Below are 23344 nucleotides of genomic sequence, written 5' to 3'. Positions count from 1 at the left end.
TTTAGGGCTACTGATGTGTTAGGAGTAGTTGACATTTCTCTCCTCCTCCTTATAATATATGCTATTCTTCAAATTAACCTCATTTTCTATCTTAGATTTCAATATTAAAAAATGCCAGCCACATAAAGGGAAATAGTTAAAACATCTTTATACAAATATTGATCTGGCTTCTGACAACATCCATGTAATAAGCAGTGAGGTTTTTTCCGTTTAACGTCACTAACAAGTTTATGATTAAAGGTCAGTCTGTGGCAACAGTCTGTTTTCATCTCTACGTTACAATTATTACTGTCTGCTTTAAAAGAAAAAACAAAATGTGATTTGCGACAGGTCCAGAAAGTTCTTTGCATATCCTTCTATCAGATTTCTGCCAGAATGGTTAGAGTATTTAATTTATAGTCGTAATCCGCTTTCATGCCCTGCCTCGTATAAAGCATCGAGGCACCGTGGGAGGTGAGGAAGAAAGGTAGAGAGGAAGTCCTTGCTATGAAACAACTGCCTGAAAAGTAAGCTGAAGTGCAGAACTAGTGATGGGGCGGCCGTTGTTTATTTTGCCCTGAACTAGGATTCTGGTTTTCAAAACCCGAGACACGGGAGAAAAGGCGGAAGCCACGAGGAAGAAACCACCCAGGTAATCTGGACCAGTCTATAAATCAAGGGAGAGAGTGCCCAGGCGGCCAGAGGAGGAAACGGGCCAAAATCCAGCGGAGGCGAGTCCAAGCGGGCGAGAAGCCTGGGTGGGCGGCGGGACAGGTGTGCAAGCCGCGCGGGCTGTCCTCCCACCCGACCCGGCCCCGGCCAATGAGCAGGCACGGGCGGAGGCCAAGAGGTGCGGGGTTTCCGCGAGGCCCAGGGGATTAGCTCAGCCTTTTGTAGGGGTCTCTGGTTGGCCCTGCTCCCTGGGCCTGGGTCGGTCGGTCTGTCAGCAGACAGGTGCTGTTTCCCGCCTCCCCGCTCCTCCCCCGGCCCCAACACCACCAACACCATTCCACACAGAATTCTCTGGGGGACTGGGCTGCCCCGGCGCCCCGCGTCCCTCCCGCTTCCCCCTCCCGTGCCCAGCCTCCCAGCGCTGGGGGTCTGCGGGAGCCAGGCGCACTCACCTGCGTGCAGGCCGCCCGCCTCGGGGCCGCTGTCCGGGGTGGCGTTGCTGGGCGACGCGTCCGAGTCGGTGTAGGTGAGCCATGTGGACTCCGTCTCGCGAGTCCAGCTCTCGTAGTAGCGGGGCTCGATGGCATCCGCCCGGCTCCCGCCGCAGCCCATCCTCCTGCGCTGCTGGCGCGCCCAGCGGCCGCTCGGTTCACGGTTCTAGGGCGGCTCAGCCCCGGCGGCGCAGCCCGGGCCGGCGAGGAGGCGGCGGCGGCGGCGGCGGCGGCATCGCGTCCCTCGACCCGCCTGCCCGCCCGCGCCGCAGCCAGGCGCCCAGCTCCCGCGGCGCCAGCCGCCCCCTCCGCCGCGCCGGCTCCCAGCGCGCCCCTCCTCTCCTCCTCCTCCAAGGCCCTCCCCTTCCCCACCTCTCCTCCCCCACCTCCCCTCGCCCTTGCTGCCCTACCCCCAACCCCGTGCTAAGTCAAACGCTTCCCCGCATCCTCCCTCGGTGCGCCCCAGCCGGACGTGGGACGCAAGAGCGGCGGCCTGAGAATAGGAGGAGGACGGTATGGGAGTGGGTGGATTCCGCGAGGGGTTCAGCCTCGCCGGCTAGGGTTACCCCTTTATTTATCCGTCTCTCCCAACCTCCCTCCCTCCCTCCCTTCCTTCCTTTCTTCCTTCCACCTTCGTTCCATTCATCCATCCTGGGGGCTTTGGAAGGTACCCCAAGCTTTCTGGCCACTTGTTCAAAACCAGTGGAGCTGGTGACAGCCCAGAAACAGGGGAGAAACTATTGCTACGAAGAATTAAGGAGCAGTCAGACCCCCTGCCTGTCCTAGTTGGTCTGAGGAGCAGAGAGTAGGGCCTATAATTTCTGAGAGAGCTGGGCTGGACTCTCTTTCACTAACACCCTTTCCAGTTCTGTGACTTCGAACTTTGTTCTCAGGAATCGCAGGGCAGCCGGAACACTCTCTGGATGGGGCTGGGTGGTGTGGCAGGCTTCCCTCCAAATTCACTGAGGGCCTTGATATTCCAGGTGCACACTCAGCTCTGCGTGCTCCATGTGCGCACACTTAGAGCTCAGACTCGGGTAAGCCAAAGAATTTGCCTGTCCCAAAGGAGCCAGGACACGTGGTAAAAGAAGGAAACTGCCTTAAAGAGACAGGTAAGAAAGAAGGGTTGAAAGAATAAATCCTCAATGACGAGGCTCTGTCAGAATGCCATAGTGTTGAGTAAGTATTGTTTTCATTCATTCAAGATTATATATACACTTTTAATTGAAATATATTTGATGTACAATACTGTGTTAGTTTCAGGTGTACTACATAGTATTTGACATTAGTATCCATTATGAAATGATCACCATGATAATTCTAGTAACATCTGTCCCCGTAAAGTTATTACAATATTATTGACCATATTCCTTATTCTGTATATTACATCCTTGTGGCTTATTTATTATATAACTGAAAGTTTGTACCTCTTAATCCCCTTCACCTATCTCACCCACCTTCCCACCTTCCTCCCCTCTGGCAACCATTCTTTTGTTCTCTGTACCTATGAGTCTGTTTTCAGCTTGTTTTGTTTGTTTGGTTTGGTTTTTAGATTCCACATGTGAGTGATATCATACAGTATTTGTCTTTCTCTGTCTGACTTATTTCACTTACCACAATACTCTCTAGATCCATCCAGGTTGTTGCAAATGGCAAGGTTTCATTTCTTTTTAATGGCTGAGTAATATTCCATTGTCTATATACCACATCTTCTTTATCCATTTATCTGTTGATGGACACTTACGTTGCTTCCATATCTTGGGTATTGTAAATAATGCTGCAGCAAACACTGGGGTGCATATATCTTTTCAAATGAGTAGTTTTGTTTTCTTCTGGTAAATACCCAGAAGTAAAATTGCTGGATTATATAGTAGTTCTACTTTTAATTTGAGGAAACTCCATACTGTTTTCCATAGTGGCTATACCAACTTACATTCCCACCAACAGTTCCTGAGGGTTCCCTTTTCTCCAAATCCTCACCAACACTTGTTATTTGTTGTCTTTCTGATGATAGCTATTCTGGCAGATATGAGGTGGTATCATTGTGGGTTTGATTTGCATTTCCCTGATGATTAGTGATGTTGCGCATCTTTTCATATACCTGTTGGCCATCTGTTTGTCTTCTTTGGAAAAATGTCTATTCAGATCTTCTGCCCATTTTTAAATTTTTAAATTTTTTTTGATGTTAAGTTGTATGAGTCCTCTGCATATCTTGGATATTGGAATTGTTTGCAAATATCTTCTCCTGTTCAGTAGATTGCCTTTTTATTTTGTTGGTAGTTTCCTTTGCTGTGCAAAAGCTTTTTAATTTTATGTAGTCCCATTTGTTTATTTTTGCTTTTTTTTCCCTTGCTGAGGAGACAGATCCAAAAAAATATTGCTAAGACCAATGTCAAAGAGCATACTGTCTATGTTTTCTTCTAGGAGTTTTATGGTTTCAGGTCTTACATTTAATTCTTTAATTCATTTCGAGTTTAGTTTTGTATATGGTTTGAGAAAGTAGTCCAGTTTCATTCTTTTGCATCCAGCTGTCCAGTTTTCCCAACACTATTTATTGAAGAAACTGTCTTTTCCCCATTTTCTGTTCCTGGCTTCTTTGTCATAGATTAATTGACCATATAAGCATGGGTTTATTTCTGGGCTCTCTAGTCTGTTCCACTGATCTATGGGTCTGCTTTGTGTCAGTACCATATGGTTTTGATTACTATAGCTTTGTAGTATAGTTTGAAATCAGGGAGCATGATACTTCCAGCTTTGTTCTTTCTCAAGATTGTTTTGGCTATTGGGGTCTTTTGTGTTTCCATACAAATTTTAGAATTATTTGTTCTAGCTCTGTGAAAAATGCCATTGGTATTTTGATAGGGATTGCATTGAATCTGTAGATTGCCTTGCAGAGTACGGTCATTTTAACAATATTAATTCTTCCAAACCATGAGTGCAGTATGTCTTTCCATTTATTTGTGTCATCTTCAATTTCTTTCATCAATGTCTAGTTTTCCAAGTCTTTTACCTCTTTGATTAGAATCATTCCTAAGTATTTTGTTCTTTTTGATACAATTGTAAATGGGATTATTTTCCTTATTTCTCTTTCTGAAAGTTCATTTTTAGTGACTAGAAGTACAACAGATTTCTGTATATTAATTTTGTATCCTGCAACTTTACTGAATTCATTTATTAGTTCTAATAGTTTTTTGGTGGGGTCTTTAGGATTTTCTATATATATTATCATACCATCTGCAAACAGTGACAATTTTACTTCTTCCTTTCCAATTTGGATTCCTTTTATTTCTTTTTCTTATCTGATTGCTGTGGCTAGGACTTCCACTGCTGTGTTGAATAAAAGTGGTGAGAATGGGCATCCTTGTCTTGTTCCTGATCTTAGAGGAAACGCTTTCAACTTTTCACCACTGAGTATGATACTAGCTGTGGGTTTGTCATATATGGCCTTTATTATGTTGAGGTATGTTCCCTCATTCAACATATATTTACTAAATACCTATTATGGCAAAACACTGCTAGTAGATATAATACCCATCTAATACATTTTGTTTATTACCAATTGTATATATACTGTAATGTGTACTGTTATTATATCTTATAAAGTATACAGAATATAGGTATAGTATTCATTATATCCTATATAATGGATAGAATGTAGACTAGGTTACAGGGTCTATAGCACTCAATATGCAGCATCTAGTAGGTAGGCTAAGTCCAGGGCATTCCTGGCACATAGTAGGAATGAGTAATGTGGACTAAAGAAGATCTAGTTTAGCACAGAGCTGTTAGACGTCCCTCCGGCAGGTACTAATCAGGATCCATAATGCAGAAGTGAGCAAAGACTCACTGAGCCAAGATCAGGGGCTCCTCCTCCGCACGCTGAGCCCAGAGCCTGCCAAACCCCAGGGCCCAGGCTGGCCATTCCTCTGCAGGCTTTGCTTCTCCTTTTAAGACGCCCCAGCAGGTCTTCTCAACCTTGTTTCAGCTGCCAGAGCATTGTGAGCAAAGGAAACGAGATGAGCATGAGAGGAGTTGCAGGAGTAGTCTGGGCCAGCCCAGGCATGGAAAGGACTATAGAAAGGGATTCAGACTTCATCCTAAAAGCAATGGGAAACACTGGTAAGCTTGAAGCCACGCACTGCCAGCATCAGATCTGCTTTAGTGAACTGTCACTCTGGAGGTAGGTGGAGGTAGGTGGCAGAGAGGCCAGACTGGGTCCTGGGAGAGCATCAGGAGGCTCGCAGAGAGAGATGATGATGTGGGAGGATGCGAGGAGTTGGGTGGATAGGATTGCCAGTTACTGAGAAGAGGAATCCTAGAGGCAAACTAGTATTGTTATCTGCATGGAGAGGTCTGGAAATGGCAGGTAGATGAGGAATACTGTTTTGGTTGAATTTGCAATGCCTCTGAGACATGAGTTCACATAGATAAAGCACTTAGCTCAGTTGCCAGAATAGTACAAGTGGCTTTATAAGCGCTAGTTCTCCTTATCACATGGCTCTAAGTCTAGAACTCAGGAGAGAGGTCTCAGCTAGAAAATTAATTTAGGAGGCATCAGCATATAAAATATACCTGAAGAAATGTCTCTCTCCCCAAATAGCTTGGCCTTCCCTGTTCTTGTTTTCTAGTGTTCAACCTCCCCAGCCCCTGCCTCCCGCCCCCAACCCCTTGCAGCTCAATCTCTCCTGTCCCCCGTCTTGCTCCCTTTCTTATGAGAAGCAACTTACCTCTGTCCCAGCATCTGACTCCTCGTTTGATATTTCAACCACAACTTAACACTTTCTTCAGGCGTATCAAAGACTTGAAAGACGAAGATATTGTCCACACTCAGCTTTGAAAGATCCTCCATTACCAGGCAGTGGAGGATCATAAATAACAATCATTTTTTCTTGTCACATATTCAGCTTCTAAATAAGGTATCTAACATATGTACCAATTGGGAATAGGGCCAATTGACATTTTGCCAGTGACCGGAGACAGGAATGGAAAACTGCGTAAACCGGCATCATGTTTCTGATCGATTCCAGCAATGTTTCAGTGCCCATGTGGATTAACACCTCAGGAAGGTACTCTGCCAACCCAGCTTCCTGAGGCTCTGGGAGGAGGCTAAGCTGGAGTGGTGAGTGTGAAAAGAGGCAGGAATGGGGATCATCAGAGTCAGATTAGGGAGCATGTGCAGTGAAATTGTGATCGCGTTGACTTTGAGCTGCCCAGGTGACATGTGTAGGAAGATGTCAAGTTGGCAGTTAGATAAATACAAAGCTGGAGTCCAGAAGAGAGGTCCAGGCTGGGACCATAGGAGTCAGTGAGATCCTAGGGAGGTAGCATGGGAAGAGAAGTCTGGTAGTGAGCACGGAGGATGTTCAATATTTGGAGGGTGAGTGGAGGGAAAGAGCCAGCAAAGGCCATAGAGGGGAAATCATAGAGGAGCGTGGCACGTCGACGATCTTGAGAGAGGAGAGAGTTCTGACTGTGCATCTACAAAAGGCAGATTGCATCACACGGAGACCAAGAAGCGGACCGTGGGATCTAACATCAGGGAGGTCAAGTTCAGTGGAATGTTGGCAGTGGAGGCCAAATTGAAGTGGGTTCAAGAGTAAAGGAGAGGGGAGGGACGAGACAGCAATGTAGCAGCTGGAGGGAAAGTCCACATTAGAATTCTTTTTTTAATTGAAGAAACTAGAGCGTGTTTAGGGCTAGAGGAGGAGGTGAGGATACTGAAACCTAGGGGTAGGAGGGGGAGAGCCACAGAAGTGCGATGGGATTGCCCCCGTGGGAGGAGGGCACCCCTATCTGCACTATTGTAACAGGAGTGCAGGAGGAGGGCTGGAAGGATTTCAGATTTGGAACTAGGATGTTGAGCGTTCTCCAAAGGGATGGGGTTTATCTTCTCTGTGAAGTAAGAAGCAAGGTTAGCCACTGAGAGTGGGTGGAGGAGGATTTCAGAGACTGAGAAAAATAGAGAAGGATTCCATCATTATTACAGAGACTGGAAGACTGAGCTGTAAGTTTTGGGGGGCAGTCCTCAGCCCAGTTGAGGCTGCTGATTGTGGAGATTCCTCAGCAGAGTTCAGCTACCCGGGGGCAAGTTCCAGATGAGTGAGGGTTCAGCCAAGCCTGGGAAGAGGTAATGTGCAAGGACAGAGGGACCAGGAAGTGACTGAAATAGTGGCACGTGGAACCCACTGTGTGGGAGGGAGCTGATGGGGGAGGAGGACGAGGTGAGGCTCCACGGCGGCCAAGAAGCTTCTACTGTAGGGCCCTTAGGTAGCCGGTTGGGAGAAGAGGGGGTTGATGGTAGAGACAGCAGCAGCAGGACTTTGAAACCCCATGCAGAAGGACCCCTAAAAAGTGCTGAGATCAGACAACTGCCCATTCAAAACCTGTGGACAGGCTAAGGGGCCCGAGTAAAAGTATAAATGGAAACCCTCATACCACATACCTACTTTTTAAAGGTTTATCAACCAAGTTAGCACACTTAGGAAAAATATGTTCTATCCTCTTATCTCGACAAGTTATCTTCATAACGACCTGAAAGGCCAGGTTCTAAAGTAGAATTTTCGGAGTCTTTGAAGTTCTGCGCTGAACATGGCAGAGCAGGCCAAGCTGACCCAGTCTGTGACTCCTCTCCCTGCCCCCAAGTCAGTCCTGCTCTGCAAGAGTCCTTGTGGACACACGTCGCTGTAAACCCACAAGTCCACGTTCCATCTACGCTCTCCTCCTACAAATTGCTGCCTTTGGCCACCCCGCTGGCTGAGGAGTCTGTGGCTGGGGGATGCAATGTGCCCTCAAGGGGCTTGCTTCCAATGCTTGCTTCCAATGCAGGCTCTGGAAGTAGGGTCAGGGCCTTTGGGGCAGGGAATTGCAAGGTCCCGGATACCCAGAAGGGAGGTTAGAAGGAGCTGAGGCCCAGACTCCAGGTGGATGCAGCCCATGGCCCCTGGATTCCTGGCCCCTAGAGAAAACCAGAGTAGGGCCTCTAGAACAGGGGCCTGGAGCAGGGCTCCCTCTTGCCAGGTACTGTCCACTGATGTGAATGGAATTGCAAACACTTCCAGAAAACAGGAGATAGTTGTAAAGTTCTCGGATTAAGTGTGGTCACTGATTGCACACACATTTCTGAACATCTACCATGTATATTTTAAGCTTCTCAAGGACAAGGATGTTGTCTCATTTAGCTTGGAATCCTTAAGAAAGATTAATTCAATGCCTTCATGTAGTCAATGCTCATCAAATATTTGCTTAATGAATGAATGACAAGAGGCAGTATGGGGATGTGGTTAAGAATATAGATTCTAGAGCCCAACTGTCTGAGTGTGGAGCTTGACGCTGCCACTTACCAACTGGATAGCCTTGGACAAGTTACTATCACCTATGCCTCAGTTTTCTCATCTGTAAATGGGGATAATGAATTGTGTGAGTAGGTGTAAAGGCTTGGAAGAGTGCCTGGCACATAGAAAGCGCTCATCATTGTTACCTATCACTGCACTTTGGGGGAAAGGAGAAACAATGGCATCTCTCTCCCTTACAGAGGAAATCTCCGAAATTATGTGTTTTCACATGAGATAATGTCTGTGAATTCGCTTAGCACACAGCAAAAGTTTGGTAAATGGTAGCCTTTTTTTCTTTTCCTTCCTTCCCTTTATGATGTTACTACTATCAACCTTCCTGAAAACAAAATTTCTTACCACCATCCCTACCAAATCATTATCGCAGAGGAACAGTCTATTTTTTTCATGGAATCTCTTCTGGCTATTATGTAGTGCCATAAATTCAGAGAAATTTTGAACCCAGAAAAACCTAGAGATCAGCTGATCCAGTCCTTCGATTTTACCAACTAGGAAATCATAGCTCAGAGAGGTTTGTGGAATCACCCAGAGTCACAGAAGAAGGTGCTGTCTCTGGTAGAGCTGAAGTTTCAATAGGGGCTTGGAGCCTCTGCTTGGCTCTGTGCTCCTTTAATTACGACTCTCTAGCTGGTACTGAATTTTCTCCCAAAACTTTCAGAATAAGTGTAATAAATTAAATGTAATATATAAAGTGTAATAAATTGTGTTAAACCATCTGTTCAGAATCTAGAACTCGACTGGCATGGATTAGGCATCTTTTTCCATCAAGCTGAAAAACAAACAAAAGAATGAATTATTTTAAAGTGGGGATGGTTGCAACTTTGGAAAGCCTTAGCCAAAGTCATCCAGAGCAATGAAGTCGATTATGCCTTTCAAAACTATGGCTGAATGCAGTATCTCACATCTGTCAGAATGGCCATCATCAAAAAATCTACAAACAATAAATGCTGGAGAGGGTGTGGAGAAAAGGGAACCCTCATACACTGTTGGTGAGAATGTAAATTGATACAGCCACTATGGAGAACAGTATGGAGGTTCCTTAAAAAACTAAAAATAGAACTACCATACGACCCAGCAATCCCACTACTGGGCATATACCTTGAGAAAACCATAATTCAAAAAGAGTCATGTACCAAAATGTTCATTGCAGCTCTATTTACAATAGCCAGGACTTGGAAGCAACCTAAGTGTCCACTGACAGATGAATGGATAAAGAAGATGTGGCACATATATACAATGGAATATTACTCAGCCATAAAAAGAAACGAAATTGAGTTATTTGTAGTGAGGTAGATGGACCTAGAGTCTGTCATACAGAGTGAAGTAAGTCAGAAAGAGAAAAACAAATACCGTATGCTAACACATATATATGGAATCTAAAATAATTGTCATGAAGAACCTAGGGGCAGGACAGGAATAAAGACGCAGACCTACTAGAGAATGGACTTGAGGACACAGGGACGGGGAAGGGGAAGCTGGGACGAAGTGAGAGAGTGGTGTGGACATATATACACTACCAAATGTAAAATAGATAGCTAGTGGGAAGCTGTCGCATAGCACAGGGAGATCAGCTCGGTGCTTTGTGACCAGTTAGAAGGGTGGGATAGGGAGGGTGTGAGGGAGGGAGACGCAAGAGAGAAGAGATATGGGGATATATGTATATGTATAACTGATTCACTTTGTTATAAAGCAGAAACTAACACACCATTGTAAAGCAATTATACTCCAATAAAGATGTTAAAAAAAAATAAAACAGGGATACAAGCTAATATTAAAAATATAAATGTAGACTTAGATTATAGTAGGAAGATGGGAAAAATATATAATAATAATTAATAATGTATTTAAGTCCTTCATTTAAAGAGAAGGCTTTTCAGATTGGATTAACAAACAAATAATATTGGACTACATACTTTTATGAAATACTCACTAATGCCAGGTGATACAGAAAGTTTTTTTAAAAATAAGTATTAGCCACGATATGCCAGATAGATAATGGTCAATATATTAAAATTTTAAAAATACCTGAATATGTGGCAAAAAACATTGTATGGCGTACAGGCTTTTTTTTTTTTTTTTTTTTTTTTAAGGAGGAGACAGTACAAAATAAAACTTACACACCTTAAAAAAAAAAAACTATTGCTGAGTAGTATTTGTTACGTGATGGGATTCTCAAAATAACATATCTGAGACTTTAACACCCCTTGTGGTGGGCACCACCACTGACTCATTTCTATGGAAACTGGAGCACTGGGCTTGGCTCTGCCCAAACTTTGGTGAGCCAGGGAAAGGAGACCTTGGGTGAGGCGGTCAGGGTTCAGAACAGAAGCTCCACAGGACCCCAAACCTGCCATCAGGATCAGTCATCTGAAAATGAGTAAAGATAGATTCACTGCCTTATAAGTTTCAATTTTCCAAGTGAAAAAAAGTAATACAGAGGAAGAGCAATAGCAGCAATAGTTCTGGCCTCCAGGGCAGACCCCAGGTAAGTCTCTTTAGGCCAGAATGCCAGCCCTCAGCAAAGACTCCACTGCTCCAGATTCAGCAGAGCAAACCAGAACTGTAGCCCCTACCCTCCCTCTGGAGGATATTAAAGCAGCTTCCACTGAGCACCCCTCCCAGTCCCCAGTCTTGGCTAGCTGACAGGTCCTCATTATTCTACAAACTGTAATTTTTGTCGTGAAGGAAGAGCTTGAGGTTAGCGCCCCAAACGACAAAATCTGATACCATTCTCTGCATCTGGGTAAAAAAAGTCAGCCAGTGCCAGTCGACGTGGGCCCATTCATGCATCTCTCGCCTTTGAAGAATGACTCCATGCCCCGGGGGAAATGTACGATGCACCTGGACTTCAGGTGATGCAGACAGATGGGGTAAACGTGACAACCACGGTGGAAACAAGAAAGGGAAACTGAAATATCATTATTAAAATGGCAAAAGGGGAAATGGGTTTTTGACTTGGTTGAGGAGGTTAGAAAATGTGAAAAAGGGAATTTTGGAAAATAAAAGTAATTAAATATGATACCACAAAACATTTATATAGGAAATGAAATTTAAATGTGAAATGAAACACTAAATTCTCCCTCCACTAATCTTTAAACCAAATAATTCTCATGAGAAGAGAGGTCTGCTCCGTTGGGTTAATTCTAAAGAAATTCAGCAAGTTCTTTCAATAACTTCAAAATCTGTCTCAGTGCCTGAATCAATGTCCCGTGGCACTTTATCATACCCCAAATAAAAACCCGGGACAAAGCAGTTGCGGGTATTTCCGAGTTTCTGATTTCATTATGCTTCCTTCCTGCGTAGCACTGCTCATTAGTAAGATGTAAGGAATAACCAATTTGTTCTCTCACAAAGGAATATGAGCCACAGTCTACTGGAAAAGGCCTGGAGAGGAAAATCTGGTGATGATGAGGTGGACGGGTGAGTTTTTTAATTGTCAGAACAACTTCAAATTGTAGATTGTGATAGTTGGAAAAGAGGGGTACTGAATTAGAGGTGAGAATAGATCCAGAAAGGCATACTCACACAGTACTACTTCCAAAGAGAATTCTGAAAACCCAGAGAAGGTCTTGATAAAATATCCACATAGCATTACATATTCTTAAGAGCCTTTAGAGTCATCATGATCTATGTCTTCTAACATTGTACTGGCTGAATTAATAATATCATCCTCTGCACTTCCGGGGCTTGCGTTTCTGAGGCAAAGCTCAAAGATGTGGAACAGAAAGTTCTCCTCACCTCTGACCGTGGCCTGGAAAATGGAGGCAACTTGTTTCTTGGGGCTCTTGAAGGTTCTCAGAAATGTTCACGTAGCACAGAGTAGGCTAGATAATTGAGATTCTTTCTCTGAAAGAAAAGAAAGCACTTTCAGACCATTTTTGTTTGCTGTTTGCTTAATCATATCACAGTTAACCTGGACTTCTGATCACTAAAGAGAGGCGGTGTGTCTTGTTCATTTCCCTTTGCAAAGAGTTGCTTGCCTCTGCAGGCAGAGCAAATAAAAATGAGTCCCAGGCAAGTGAAAAAATACAAATTGATTTTCATATTTATTACACTTCTCCTTCAGGCGAGGCAGACCGTTAACTAGACCTAAGTATAAAGTTAGATCACACCCCAGCAGAGCTCAGGGCAGCAGATGGCAACTTTTATTCATCATTTCCCAGGTGAGGGGAAAAGGACCACAGTCATTTACACTGTCAATGCCATTTCGGTGGTGGCTGTTGTGGTTGATGCCTTCATCAGATAAGGAATAGACCTAGAAGAGAGGGGGTGAGACCCTGGAAAGTCAGGCCATCTCTCAATCCTGTCCCCATAAAATTAATGTAGAAAGGAGGCTCAGTTTGCTTTCTGCTAGTCTTCAGTCAGCAGAAAAGTAATTGCCTTACCCTAAATGAAAAACATGACTTCCTGATTATAGTAAATAGGGGAAGGAAAAAAAAGAGCAGGACAGACAATCAGGTCTTTCATTTGTAATAATCCAGTGAAAGCGCTGCCTCGGCAGAGAGCTGGCAGCTCAGGAGCTGATGAAAAGAAGCCGAGAGAGCCCATGGGGCATTTTGAAGGCGGAATTTGTCCAGATGCTTGAAGCACCCGGTGCACTGTCCATTAGGGGGGTTCACCCGACTCTGCCTGTGCTGGGGGGTAGGTAAACCAAGGATTTAGAATGTTCTGTGCATTTTCCCCTTCAAACAAACCTGTGTTCAAATTTTGGCTCTGACACTTACTAACTGTGAGACCACAAGCATGTTTCTGTGCCTTGGTCTCATTTATGACATGGAAATAAGCATGGTACCGGCCTTACAGTGTTGTTGGAAAGAGGGCACGGTGCTTGGAAAGTTCTGAACACAAGTCCTAACACAGCAAGTCTTCAAGAGATGGCAGCTATGATTTTAATCCTTAAAAATGTTTTATTCTTGTCACTGTTGTTCCTTGACTGACTGGGACAGCCGGGTCTTCTTTCTGTCCAGTTTTTGACATTGCTGGGCTGCCTGGACCTGCTCTCTCACAGTGTCCTTAAAGCCCTGGCATCCTCAGAGCAAGACAAAGAGTGGGGACAAGCTAAGTTAACCCCCAATGGGACTCCGAAAGTACAGAGGCCCCTCTCCCTTTCTTGGTGTCTCCACTTCTGGCCAGACAGGCAGAGAGCTCATAGACAGGTACAAGTTTCTGCCCAGAGGCAGCTGCCTTTTGCACCCAGAGGTGACCATGGAAACTGACCGGGCCTACTGGCTGGTGTCCATCCCCGCAAGAACACCTTTCTGATAGACGGTGGATCAGATGGCCCTTGGCTGCGCACGGACAGCTTCCAGGCTGGAACGGGTATACTTGGGGGAACAGCTCCTGTGACTAATGATAGCCAACACTTACAGAGAACTTATATGTCCCAGTCTCTGTATAATAAGCACTTTGAACATGGATTAGCTCATTTACTCTTCACAGCAACGTTAAGAGGTAGGTGCCATTAAAAGCCCCATTGTCATGATGAGAACACTGAGACCTAGAGGGGCTAAGTGTCTTATCCAATGTCAACCATAACACCAAAGCCAAGAGTTAAACCCAGGTCTTTATGACCCAAAGTCCATGCACTCACTGATCACAATGCTGATCTCCCACTTGAGAGCTGTTCACCTGGGCTGGCGACCTGCAAACATCTAAGTAGCTGCGTATGTCATGGCTCCAGGGTGGAGAGCCTGCAAGGTCTTCTCCAAGGGCAACCCCACTGCGGGAAAGCTATGTGTGTTCTCCTACTGTTCACAGGAGAAAAATGAAGATTAAAAAGGCCGTGGGAGAAATTTACCAGTTCCAAGCAGCGTCTATGCTGTGAGTAATCCTATCTAGGATTGAGAAAAATAGAACAGTTACTGGAAATAGGGTGAAAAATACTCCTTCCACAGTTTAGAACTCCCTCATAAACAACCATGAGACCAAATCCAGGAACAAGCCACAAATATGAGAGCGACGATTTGATTTTGTTTATTATCTGTGTTGCATAGGGTGTGATCCTGGCAGCGCTGGGGAGAAATGAGCTAGCAAAACATTACGTGTGGGCTGGTAGAATGTTTGAATTATCTGCATTAATTGATTTTACCTCCTGTTAGATTCTTTCATAAGGCTGAATGAATTGATGTGAATTTCAGGTTCTCAGCTAACCAGCAAGCAACTCACTTCCGAATCTCAGAGAATTGCTGCTATCACACAGGCCAGAGAGCAGGTGTTTTCACTCTTAACAAAGCATCTCAAATAAGAATAGAACTTCAGGATTTTTTTAGGTACATTTACTAAGAAGCCCCATACAGAAAGAACAGTGTATTTCTTTTGGTCCCTCGAGCATGTATGCAGATATTTTAGGGGGGAAAGGCAGGGCCTGGAGTGATTACAGAGTTTTTGAAAGGCAGGTGATTGTGGTGGGGAACAGTGTAAAGCTAAATTGTTCAAACATATCTAAATCTATCTAGACATAGGCTTGGGTGGCTCTATTTGCTTGAGAGGCTGAGAAGCCTCTTGGGAGGACGATTTGGGGAAAGCAAGCTGGCTCAAAGAGCAAGGTCTTTGCTATCAGAAAGACGGATGGTTCCTAGTGCGTCCCAGTGCTGTTATTAAAAGTCACCTCTTGCCCTCCTCATGCCCCTGGTCTCCCAAACTCCCCTCCTCTGTGAACTTGTGTCCAAATCCTATAGAAAGGAGGAGGATGTAAGCAAAACTAGACAACAGTTTCACTCAAAAGATGTTTGCTGTTAGGGCATAGAGTTCCCTCCCTTGCACTCAACCAACCAGATGAAACATACACAAAAATAAGAGATATGTGCTTTGGCACCTCTAGGGCTCCAATGTCCTGGCAGGAGACTTGGTACCCAGAAGAAGTATATGCACCCAGAGAAATAACAGGTGCCCAGTAGAAAAACCATGGTGTCTGCTGTAGACCATGGTAAGAAGTTTGGATTTTGTTTTAAGAGCAATGCAAAGTATTTTTATCAGAAGAGAGAATAACCTTTGGTTTTTAAAAGATCACCTGTGTGGGGCTTCCCTGGTGGCGCAGTGGTTGAGAATTTGCCTGCCAATGCAGGGGACACGGGTTCGAGCCCTGGTCTGGGAAGATCCCACATACCGTGGAGCAACTAGCCCCGTGAGCCATAATTACTGAGCCTGCACGTCTGGAGCCTGTGCTCTGCAACAAGAGAGGCCACGATAGTGAGAGGCCCGTGCACCGCGATGAGGAGTGGCCCCCGCTTGCCGCAACTGGAGAAAGCCTCGCACAGAAATGAAGAGCCAACACTGCCATAAATAAATAAATAAATAATTTTTAACAAAAAAAAAAAAAAAAAAAAAGATCACCTGTGTGGAGGACAGATTTTAGAGAGCCAAGAGAAAAAGTAGGGAGACCAGTTTGGACATTTTTGCAAGAGTCAAGGCAAGAGATGACAGTCGCTTATAGACTAACGTGGTAGCAATGAGGATGGAGAAAATGGATCAATTTGAGACACATTACGGAGGAAGAGTCAAGAAAGCTGGCTGATGCTTTGGATGTTGGGGTAAGGAAGAGGGAGAAAACAAGAACGACTCTGATTTCTGCTTGCATATTTGGGTAGATGTGGGAGACTATAACAGGAAAGAAACTTTGTATTCTATTACAAGTTAATCGCTAAAGGGATGTTGCCTATGAACTTAAATTATACTTAATAGCCCATCTCTAGGAACCCTGCCTCCCAGATAATGAGCATTAAGCTAAAATACCTTTGTTTAGCTCACAGGAAACACTCTGGCCAGTCCTACCAGGAATGGCTGCATGAAGGAAGAAATTAATACATCCCCTCCGGAGTTTGGCTGGAACCAGGACTTTACTCCCTCCCCTTTTAGTGTGAAAGAAGCCTGAATTCCAACTCGGGGAAGATGGTTCTTTGGGATATTAGTCTACCATCTTCTTGGTCTGCTGGCTTTCCAAATAAAGTCGCTATTCCTTGCCCCAACAGCTCATCTCTTAATTTATTGGCCTGTCGTGCAATGAGCAGTATGAGCTTGAACTTGGTAACAAGACTTGATGAGGAATAAATTTAGAGAAAAATATCAGGAATTCTGCTTTGCAAATCAACAAAATTATCAATGTAAAAGGAGACATTAGGGACTTCCCTGGTGGTCCAGTGGTTAGGGCTCCATGCTCCCAATGCAGGGGACCTGGGTTCGATCCCTGGTCGGGGAACTAGATCCTACATGCTGCAACTAAAGATCCCGCATGCCGCAACTAAGACCCGAGCAGCCAAATAAATAAATATTTAAAAATAAATAAATAAAAATAAAAGGAGACATGACAACTGACATCACAGAAAAACAAAGGATCATATGAATAACTATATATCAACAAACTGGATGACCTAGAAGAATTGGAAAAATTCTTATAACTATACAACCTACCAAGACTGAGTCAGGAAGAAATAGAAAATCTGAATAGACCAATTACTAGTAAATAGATTGAATCAGTAATCAAAAATCTCCCAGTGAAAGAGTTCCGTTTTGGCTCCTTTGAACTTAAACATGCTTGGGAGATAAATAGGCAACTGGATAGAGAAGATGGCAAGTCAAAGGAAGGTGGGTGTCGGAGCCAAGAACAAAAGTGAGAGATTCCCTGAGTGTAGAGGGGATAAGAGAGGATGGCCTGGGCTCAAACCTTGAAGAAACCACTCTGTAGAGGATGGGTAGGGGAAAAGGAACTTGAGAAGAAAGTTGAGAAGAGGAGAGCAGAGAGTGGGAGGGAAACCAAACAGGTGTGGTGTCCCAGAAGCCGAGAGAAGAGAACCTGCAGCACACGGCAAGTGATACTCAAATATTTCTTCTCTGGATATCTCCATGTGGCAATGACCAGCTTGGGGTTGCTGAAGTGAAAGTTCATGTCTGAGGACCTTCAGTTTCTGGACTAAATCTCTCTCATCTCTCTGGGCGGGAAGCGCCTCATCTTCCATGGAGCCCTCACTGGGCAGTGGCAGCAGCTGGCTGGGCTCCTTTAGTTGGCAGTGGTGGTTCATGATGCGGTGTAACCGTGGCTCTGTAAACTGAGTTGTTTAGTTATCATGATCTACAAGATATATTCTCCCGGAAACTGTACTCTGGACTTCCCAACCGGGTGGCAGTGGTCCAAGTTCATCACAGTTCACGCTGTTGAGGTCTCTGGGTATCCTGGGGTCGTGCCGTGTGCTAACTCCAGTCTGCGTGTGCAGGAAGTAAGAGAGTATTCAGGTTTTTTTGTTGTTTTTTGTTTGTTTGTTTTTTGCGGTACGCGGGCCTCTCACTGCTGAGGCCTCTCCCGTTGCGGAGCACAGGCTCCGGACGCGCAGGCTCAGTGGCCATGGCTCACGGGCCCAGCCGCTCCGCAGCATGTGGGATCTTCCCGCACCGGGGCACGAACCCGTGTCCCCTGCATTAGCAGGCAGACTCTCAACCACTGCACCACCAGGGAAGCCCGAAAGTATTCAGTTTTGACTAAGGCTGCTGAGAGGCTAGGTCGAGGGTGAAAGACAGCCCACCACATTTGAGAAGGAGAGGTCCCTGGTGAACTTGGTACGAGTGACATCAAGTGGAGGGGTGGAGTCAGAGCCAGAGTAGAGGGTTAATGAGAGAGAGAACACAGACATCTCATTTTACTCCTGGAAACCCAAAAAACAACAATGAAGCAATTGTATTTAACATGAACCTGTAAGGATGGTGAGAAGGGGAGAGGACAAAACCACAAAATTTTGAGAGCTGGAAATCAACTAGATTAGTTTTAACTGATCGAGCAGACTGAAGAAAGCTGAATTTGAAGTCAGCAGTGAGGAAATGTAAAACCAGCACAATTTACACCTTCAAAGTCTCAGTAATTGGTGGCACCAGGAAATTTTAACCGTGGAGGTAAGGCAAGGGGGCTGGGAATTGGCATTAAAACAAGGAGAATTGGTTGAAAGCAGTTTAAAAAGTAAGTACATCTGCAGGATCCCCACCATACCCTGAACAGTCTTTGAACTGCTCTTTCCCCTCCTGGCAGAAGACTGGATTTATTCTCTAGGAAGATGAAACACTGAGTCCCTAGACTGCAGTTCCAAGCGGGAAGACTGAGAGACAGTGAGATTACTGGTGCCAAGACTCCTCAGGGATCTTCCCCTCCTCACCTTCCAGAACACAGACAGGGAGGGTTCTCTGGGGAAATGAACCAGTCCAGAGGAAAGATACTTACATCAGGGTCACCCAAGGAAACAGCCTAGCCAGACTGCCCTCCTATGAAGCTCACAATTGGTAAGCTCCACTCATGTGAACAAAGCTTCAAATCAGCTATTTGGTCCTCACTGTCAAGTATAAGCAGACAGCAAGTATTACAAAATATCTGAAGAGAGCCTTTAATATGAAAGAGCTACTTGCAGAGAACTGAGACTATACAAGAGGAAGAAAACTCCCCCCCAAGTTATTAATATCCTCCAGATATCAGAGGGATATTGCAACCTCAAAAAAAAAAAACCCAGAATGCAAATAAAATAGGAGTTCAGAGAACAAACAACAACTAAAACCCCTAAGGTACAAACTTCCAATTATAAGATAAAGAAGTACTACAGATGTGCAACACGACAAACATAATTAATACTGCTGTATGTGATATACGAAAGTTTTTTTCTTTCTTTTTTCCTTTAACATCTTTATTGGAGTATAATTGCTTTACAATGGTGTGTTAGTTTCTGCTTTATACAAAGTGAATCAGCAATACATATACATATATCCCCATATCCCCTCCCTCTTGCGCCTCCCTCCCACCCTCCCCTTCCCACGCTCTAGGTGGTCACAAAGCACTGAGCTGATATCCCTGTGCTATGCAGCTGCTTCCCACTAGCTATCTATTTTACATTTGGTAGTATATATAAGTCCCATTTCGTCCCAGCTTACCCTTCCCCCTCCCCATATCCTCAAGTTCATTCTCTACATCTGTGTCTTTATTCCTGTCCTGCCCCTAGGTTCATCAGAACCACTTTTTGTTTTTTAGATTCCATATACATGTGTTAGCATACGGTATTCATTTTTCTCTTTCTAACTTACTTCATTCACTCTTTATGACCGACTCTAGGTCCATGCACCTCACTACAAATAACTCAGTTTCGTTTCTTTTTATGGCTGAGTAATATTCCATTGTATATATGTGCCACATCTTCTTTATCCATTCATCTGTCGATGGACGCTTAGGTTGCTTCCATGTCCTGGCTATTGTAAATAGTGCTGCAATGAACATTGTGGTACATGACTCTTTTTGAATTATGGTTTCCTCAGGGTATATGCCCAGTAGTGGGATTGCTGGGTCGTATGGTAGTTCTATTTTTAGTTGTTTAAGGAACCTCCATACTGTTCTCCAATAGTGGCTGTACCAATATACATTCCCACCAACAGTGCAAGAGGCTTCCCTTTTCTCCACACCCTCTCCAGCATTTACTGTTTGTAGATTTATTTATTTTTTTGCAGTACGCGGGCCTCTCACTGTTGTGGCCTCTCCCGTTGCGGAACGCAGGCTCCGGACGCGCAGGCTCAGGGGCCATGGCTCACGGGCCCAGCCACTCCGCGGCATGTGGGATCTTCCCGGACCGGGGCACGAACCCGCGTCCCCTGCATTGGCAGATGTACTCTCAACCACTGCGCCACCTGGGAAGCCCTGTTTGTGGATTTTTCGATGATGGCCATTCTGACTGGTGTGAGGTGATACCTCATTGTAGTTTGTTTGCATTTCTCTAATGATTAGTGATGTTGAGCATCTTTTCTTGTCTTTGTTGGCAATCTGTGTATCTTCTTTGGAGAAATGTGTATTTAGGTCTTCTGCCCATTTTTGGATTGGGTTGTTTGTTTTTTTGATATAGAGCTGCATGAGCTGCTTGTATATTTTAGAGATTAATCCTTTCTTAGGTGCTTTGTTTGCAAATATTTTCTCCCATTCTGAGGGTTGTCTTTTCATCTTGTTTACGGTTCTCTTTGCTGTGCAAAAGCTTTTAAGTTTCATTAGGTCCCATTTGTTTATTTTTGTTTTTATTTCCACTTCTCTAGGAGGTGGGTCAAAAAGGATCTTGCTGTGATTTATGTCAGAGTGTTCTTCCTATGCTTTCCTCTAAGAGTTTTATAGTGTCTGGCATTACATTTAGGTCTTCAGTCCATTTTGAGTTTATTTTTGTGTATGGTGTTAGGGAGTGTTCTAATATCATTCTTTTACATGTAGCTGTACAGTTTTCCCAGTACCAATTATTGAAGAGGCAGTATTTCCTCCATTGTATACTGTTGCCTCCTTTATCAAAGATAAGGTGACCGTATGTGTGTGGGTTTATCCCTGGGCTTCTATCCTGTTCAGTTGATCTATATTTCTGTTTTTCTGCTGGTACCATACTGCCTTGATTACTTACTGTAGTTTTGTAATATAGTCTGAAGTCCAGAAGCCTGATTCCTCCAGCTCCATTTTTCTTTCTCAAGATTGCTTTGGCTATTCAGGGTCCTCTGTGTTTCCATACAAATTGTGAAATTTTTTGTTCTAGTTCTGTGAAAAATGCCATTGGTAGTTTGATAGGGATTGCATTGAATCTGTAGATTGCTTTGGGTAGTAGATTCATTTTCACAATGTTGATTCTTCCAGTCCAAGAACGTGGTATATCTCTCCATCTGTTTGTATCATCTTTAATTTTGTTCATCAGCATCTTATAGTTTTCTGCTTACAGGTCTTTTGTCTCCTTAGGTAGATTTATTCCTAGGTATTTTTTTATTTTTGTTGCAATGGTAAATGGGAGTGTTCCTTAATTTCTCCTTCAGATTTTTCATCATTAGTGTACAGGAATGCAAGAGATTTCTGTGCATTAATTTTGTATCCTGCTACTCTACCAAATTCATTGATTAGCTCCAGTAGTTTTCTGGTAGCATCTTTAGGATTCTCTATGTATAGTATCATGTCATCTGCAAACAGTGACAGCTTTACATCTTTTCCAGTTTGGGTTCCTTTTATTTCTTTTTCTTCTCTGATTGCTGTGGCTAAAACTTCCAAAATTATGTTGAATAATAGTGGTGAGAGTGGACAACCTTGTCTTGTTCCTGATCTTAGAGGAAATGGTTTCAGTTTTTCACCACTGAGAACAATGTTGGCTCTGGGTTTGTCATATATGGCCTTTATTATGTTGAGGTAGGTTCCCTCTATGCCCACTTTCTGGAGAGTTTTTGTCATAAATGGATGTTGAATTTTGTCAAAAGCTTTTTCTGCATCTATTGAGATTATCATATGGTTTTTATCCGTCATTTTCTTAATATGGTGTATCACATTGATTGATTTGCATATATTGAAGAATCCTTGCATTCCTGGGATAAACCCCACTTGATCATGGTGTATGATACTTTAAATGTGCTGTTGGATTTTGTTTGCTAGTATTTTGTTAAGGATTTTTGCATCTATGTTCATCAGAAATACTGACCTGTAGTTTTCTTTTTTTGTAGTATCTTTGTCTGGTTTTGGTATCAGGGTGATGGTGGCCATGTTCTTGGATTGGAAGAATCAATATTGTGAAAATGACTGTACTACCCAAAGCAATCTACAGATTCAATCAGAACTAGAACAAAAAATCTTAAAATTTGTATGGAGACACAAAAGACCCCAAATAGCCAAAGCAGTCTTGAGGGCAAAAAATGGAGCTGGAGGAATCAGACTCCCTGACTTCAGACTACACTACAAAGCTACAGTAATCAAGACAATATGGTACTGGCACAAAAACAGAAATATAGATCAATGGAACAGGATAGAAAGCCGAGAGGTAAACCCACGCACATATGGTCAACTAATCTATGACAAAGGAGGCAAGGATATACAGTGGAGAAAAGACAGTCTCTTCAGTAAGTGGTGCTGGGAAAACTGGACAGCTACATGTAAAAGAATGAAATTAGAACACTCCCTAACACCATACACAAAAGTAAACTCAAAATGGATTAGAGACCTAAATGTGAGACTGGACACTATAAAACTCTTAGTGGAAAACACAGGAAGAACACTCTTTGACATAAATCACAGCAAGATCTTTTTTGGTCCACCTCCTAGAGTAATGGAAATAAAAACAAAAATAAACAAATGGGACCTAGTGACACTTAAAAGCTTTTACAAAGCAAAGGAAACTACAAGCAAGATGAAAAGACAACCCTCAGAATGGGAGAAAATATTTGCAAATGAATCATTGGACAAAGGATTAATCTCCGAAATATATAAACAGCTCATGCAGCTCAATATTAAAAAAAACAAACAACTCAATCCAAAAATGGGCAGAAGACCTAAATAGAGATTTCTCCAAAGAAAACATACAGAAAGGCAAGAAGCACATGAAAAGCTGCTCAATATCACCAATTATTAGAGAAATGAAAATCAAAACTACAATAAGGTATCACCTCACATCAGTTAGAATGGGCATCATCAGAAAATCTACAAACAGCAAATGCTGGAGAGGGTGTGGAGAAAAGGGAACCCTCTTGCACTGTTGGTGGGAATGTAAATTGATACAGCCACTATGGAGAACAGGATGGAGGTTCTTTAAAAAACTAAAAGTAGGGGCTTCCCTGATGGCGCAGTGGTTGAGAGTCCGCCTGCCACTGCAGGAGACACGGGTTCATGCCCCGGTCCAGGAAGATCCCACATGCCGCAGAGCGGCTAGGCCCGTGAGCCATGGCTGCTGAGCCTGCACATCCCAAGCCTGTGCTCCGCAACGGGAGAGGCCACAACAGTGAGAGGCCTGCGTACCGCAAAAACAAAACAAAACAAAACAAATATTGTATATTAACGCATATATGTGGAACCTAGAAAAATGGTACAGATGAACCAATTTGCAGGGCAGAAATTGAGACACAGAT

General features: G+C 43.9%; 1 protein-coding gene and 1 long non-coding RNA gene across 2 annotated transcripts in view; both read right to left on the bottom strand.

Moving 5' to 3' along the window:
- The window catches only part of BAALC (BAALC binder of MAP3K1 and KLF4), an 88976-nt gene extending 87569 nt beyond the window's left edge, over window positions 1–1407 (bottom strand). The window contains exon 1 of the mRNA XM_033842969.2: window positions 1104–1407. Coding sequence (XP_033698860.1) covers window positions 1104–1263 — 160 coding nt within the window. The 5' untranslated portion in view covers window positions 1264–1407. The remainder of the gene's footprint in view (window positions 1–1103) is intronic.
- An 890-nt stretch (window positions 1408–2297) lies between these two features.
- LOC117308684 (uncharacterized) overlaps window positions 2298–23344 on the bottom strand; it is a 34529-nt gene continuing 13482 nt past the window's right edge. The window contains exons 2-3 of the long non-coding RNA XR_012327299.1: window positions 14082–14238; window positions 2298–12337 (exon numbers count right to left, since the gene is read on the bottom strand). This is a non-coding gene — a long non-coding RNA (uncharacterized lncRNA). The remainder of the gene's footprint in view (window positions 12338–14081; window positions 14239–23344) is intronic.

The sequence above is a fragment of the Tursiops truncatus genome, chromosome 17 (assembly GCF_011762595.2).
Source record: "Tursiops truncatus isolate mTurTru1 chromosome 17, mTurTru1.mat.Y, whole genome shotgun sequence".
Lineage (NCBI taxonomy): Eukaryota > Metazoa > Chordata > Mammalia > Artiodactyla > Delphinidae > Tursiops > Tursiops truncatus.
The sequence above is the reverse complement of the archived record's forward strand: the minus strand, read 5'-3'. Positions and strand labels throughout refer to the sequence as shown.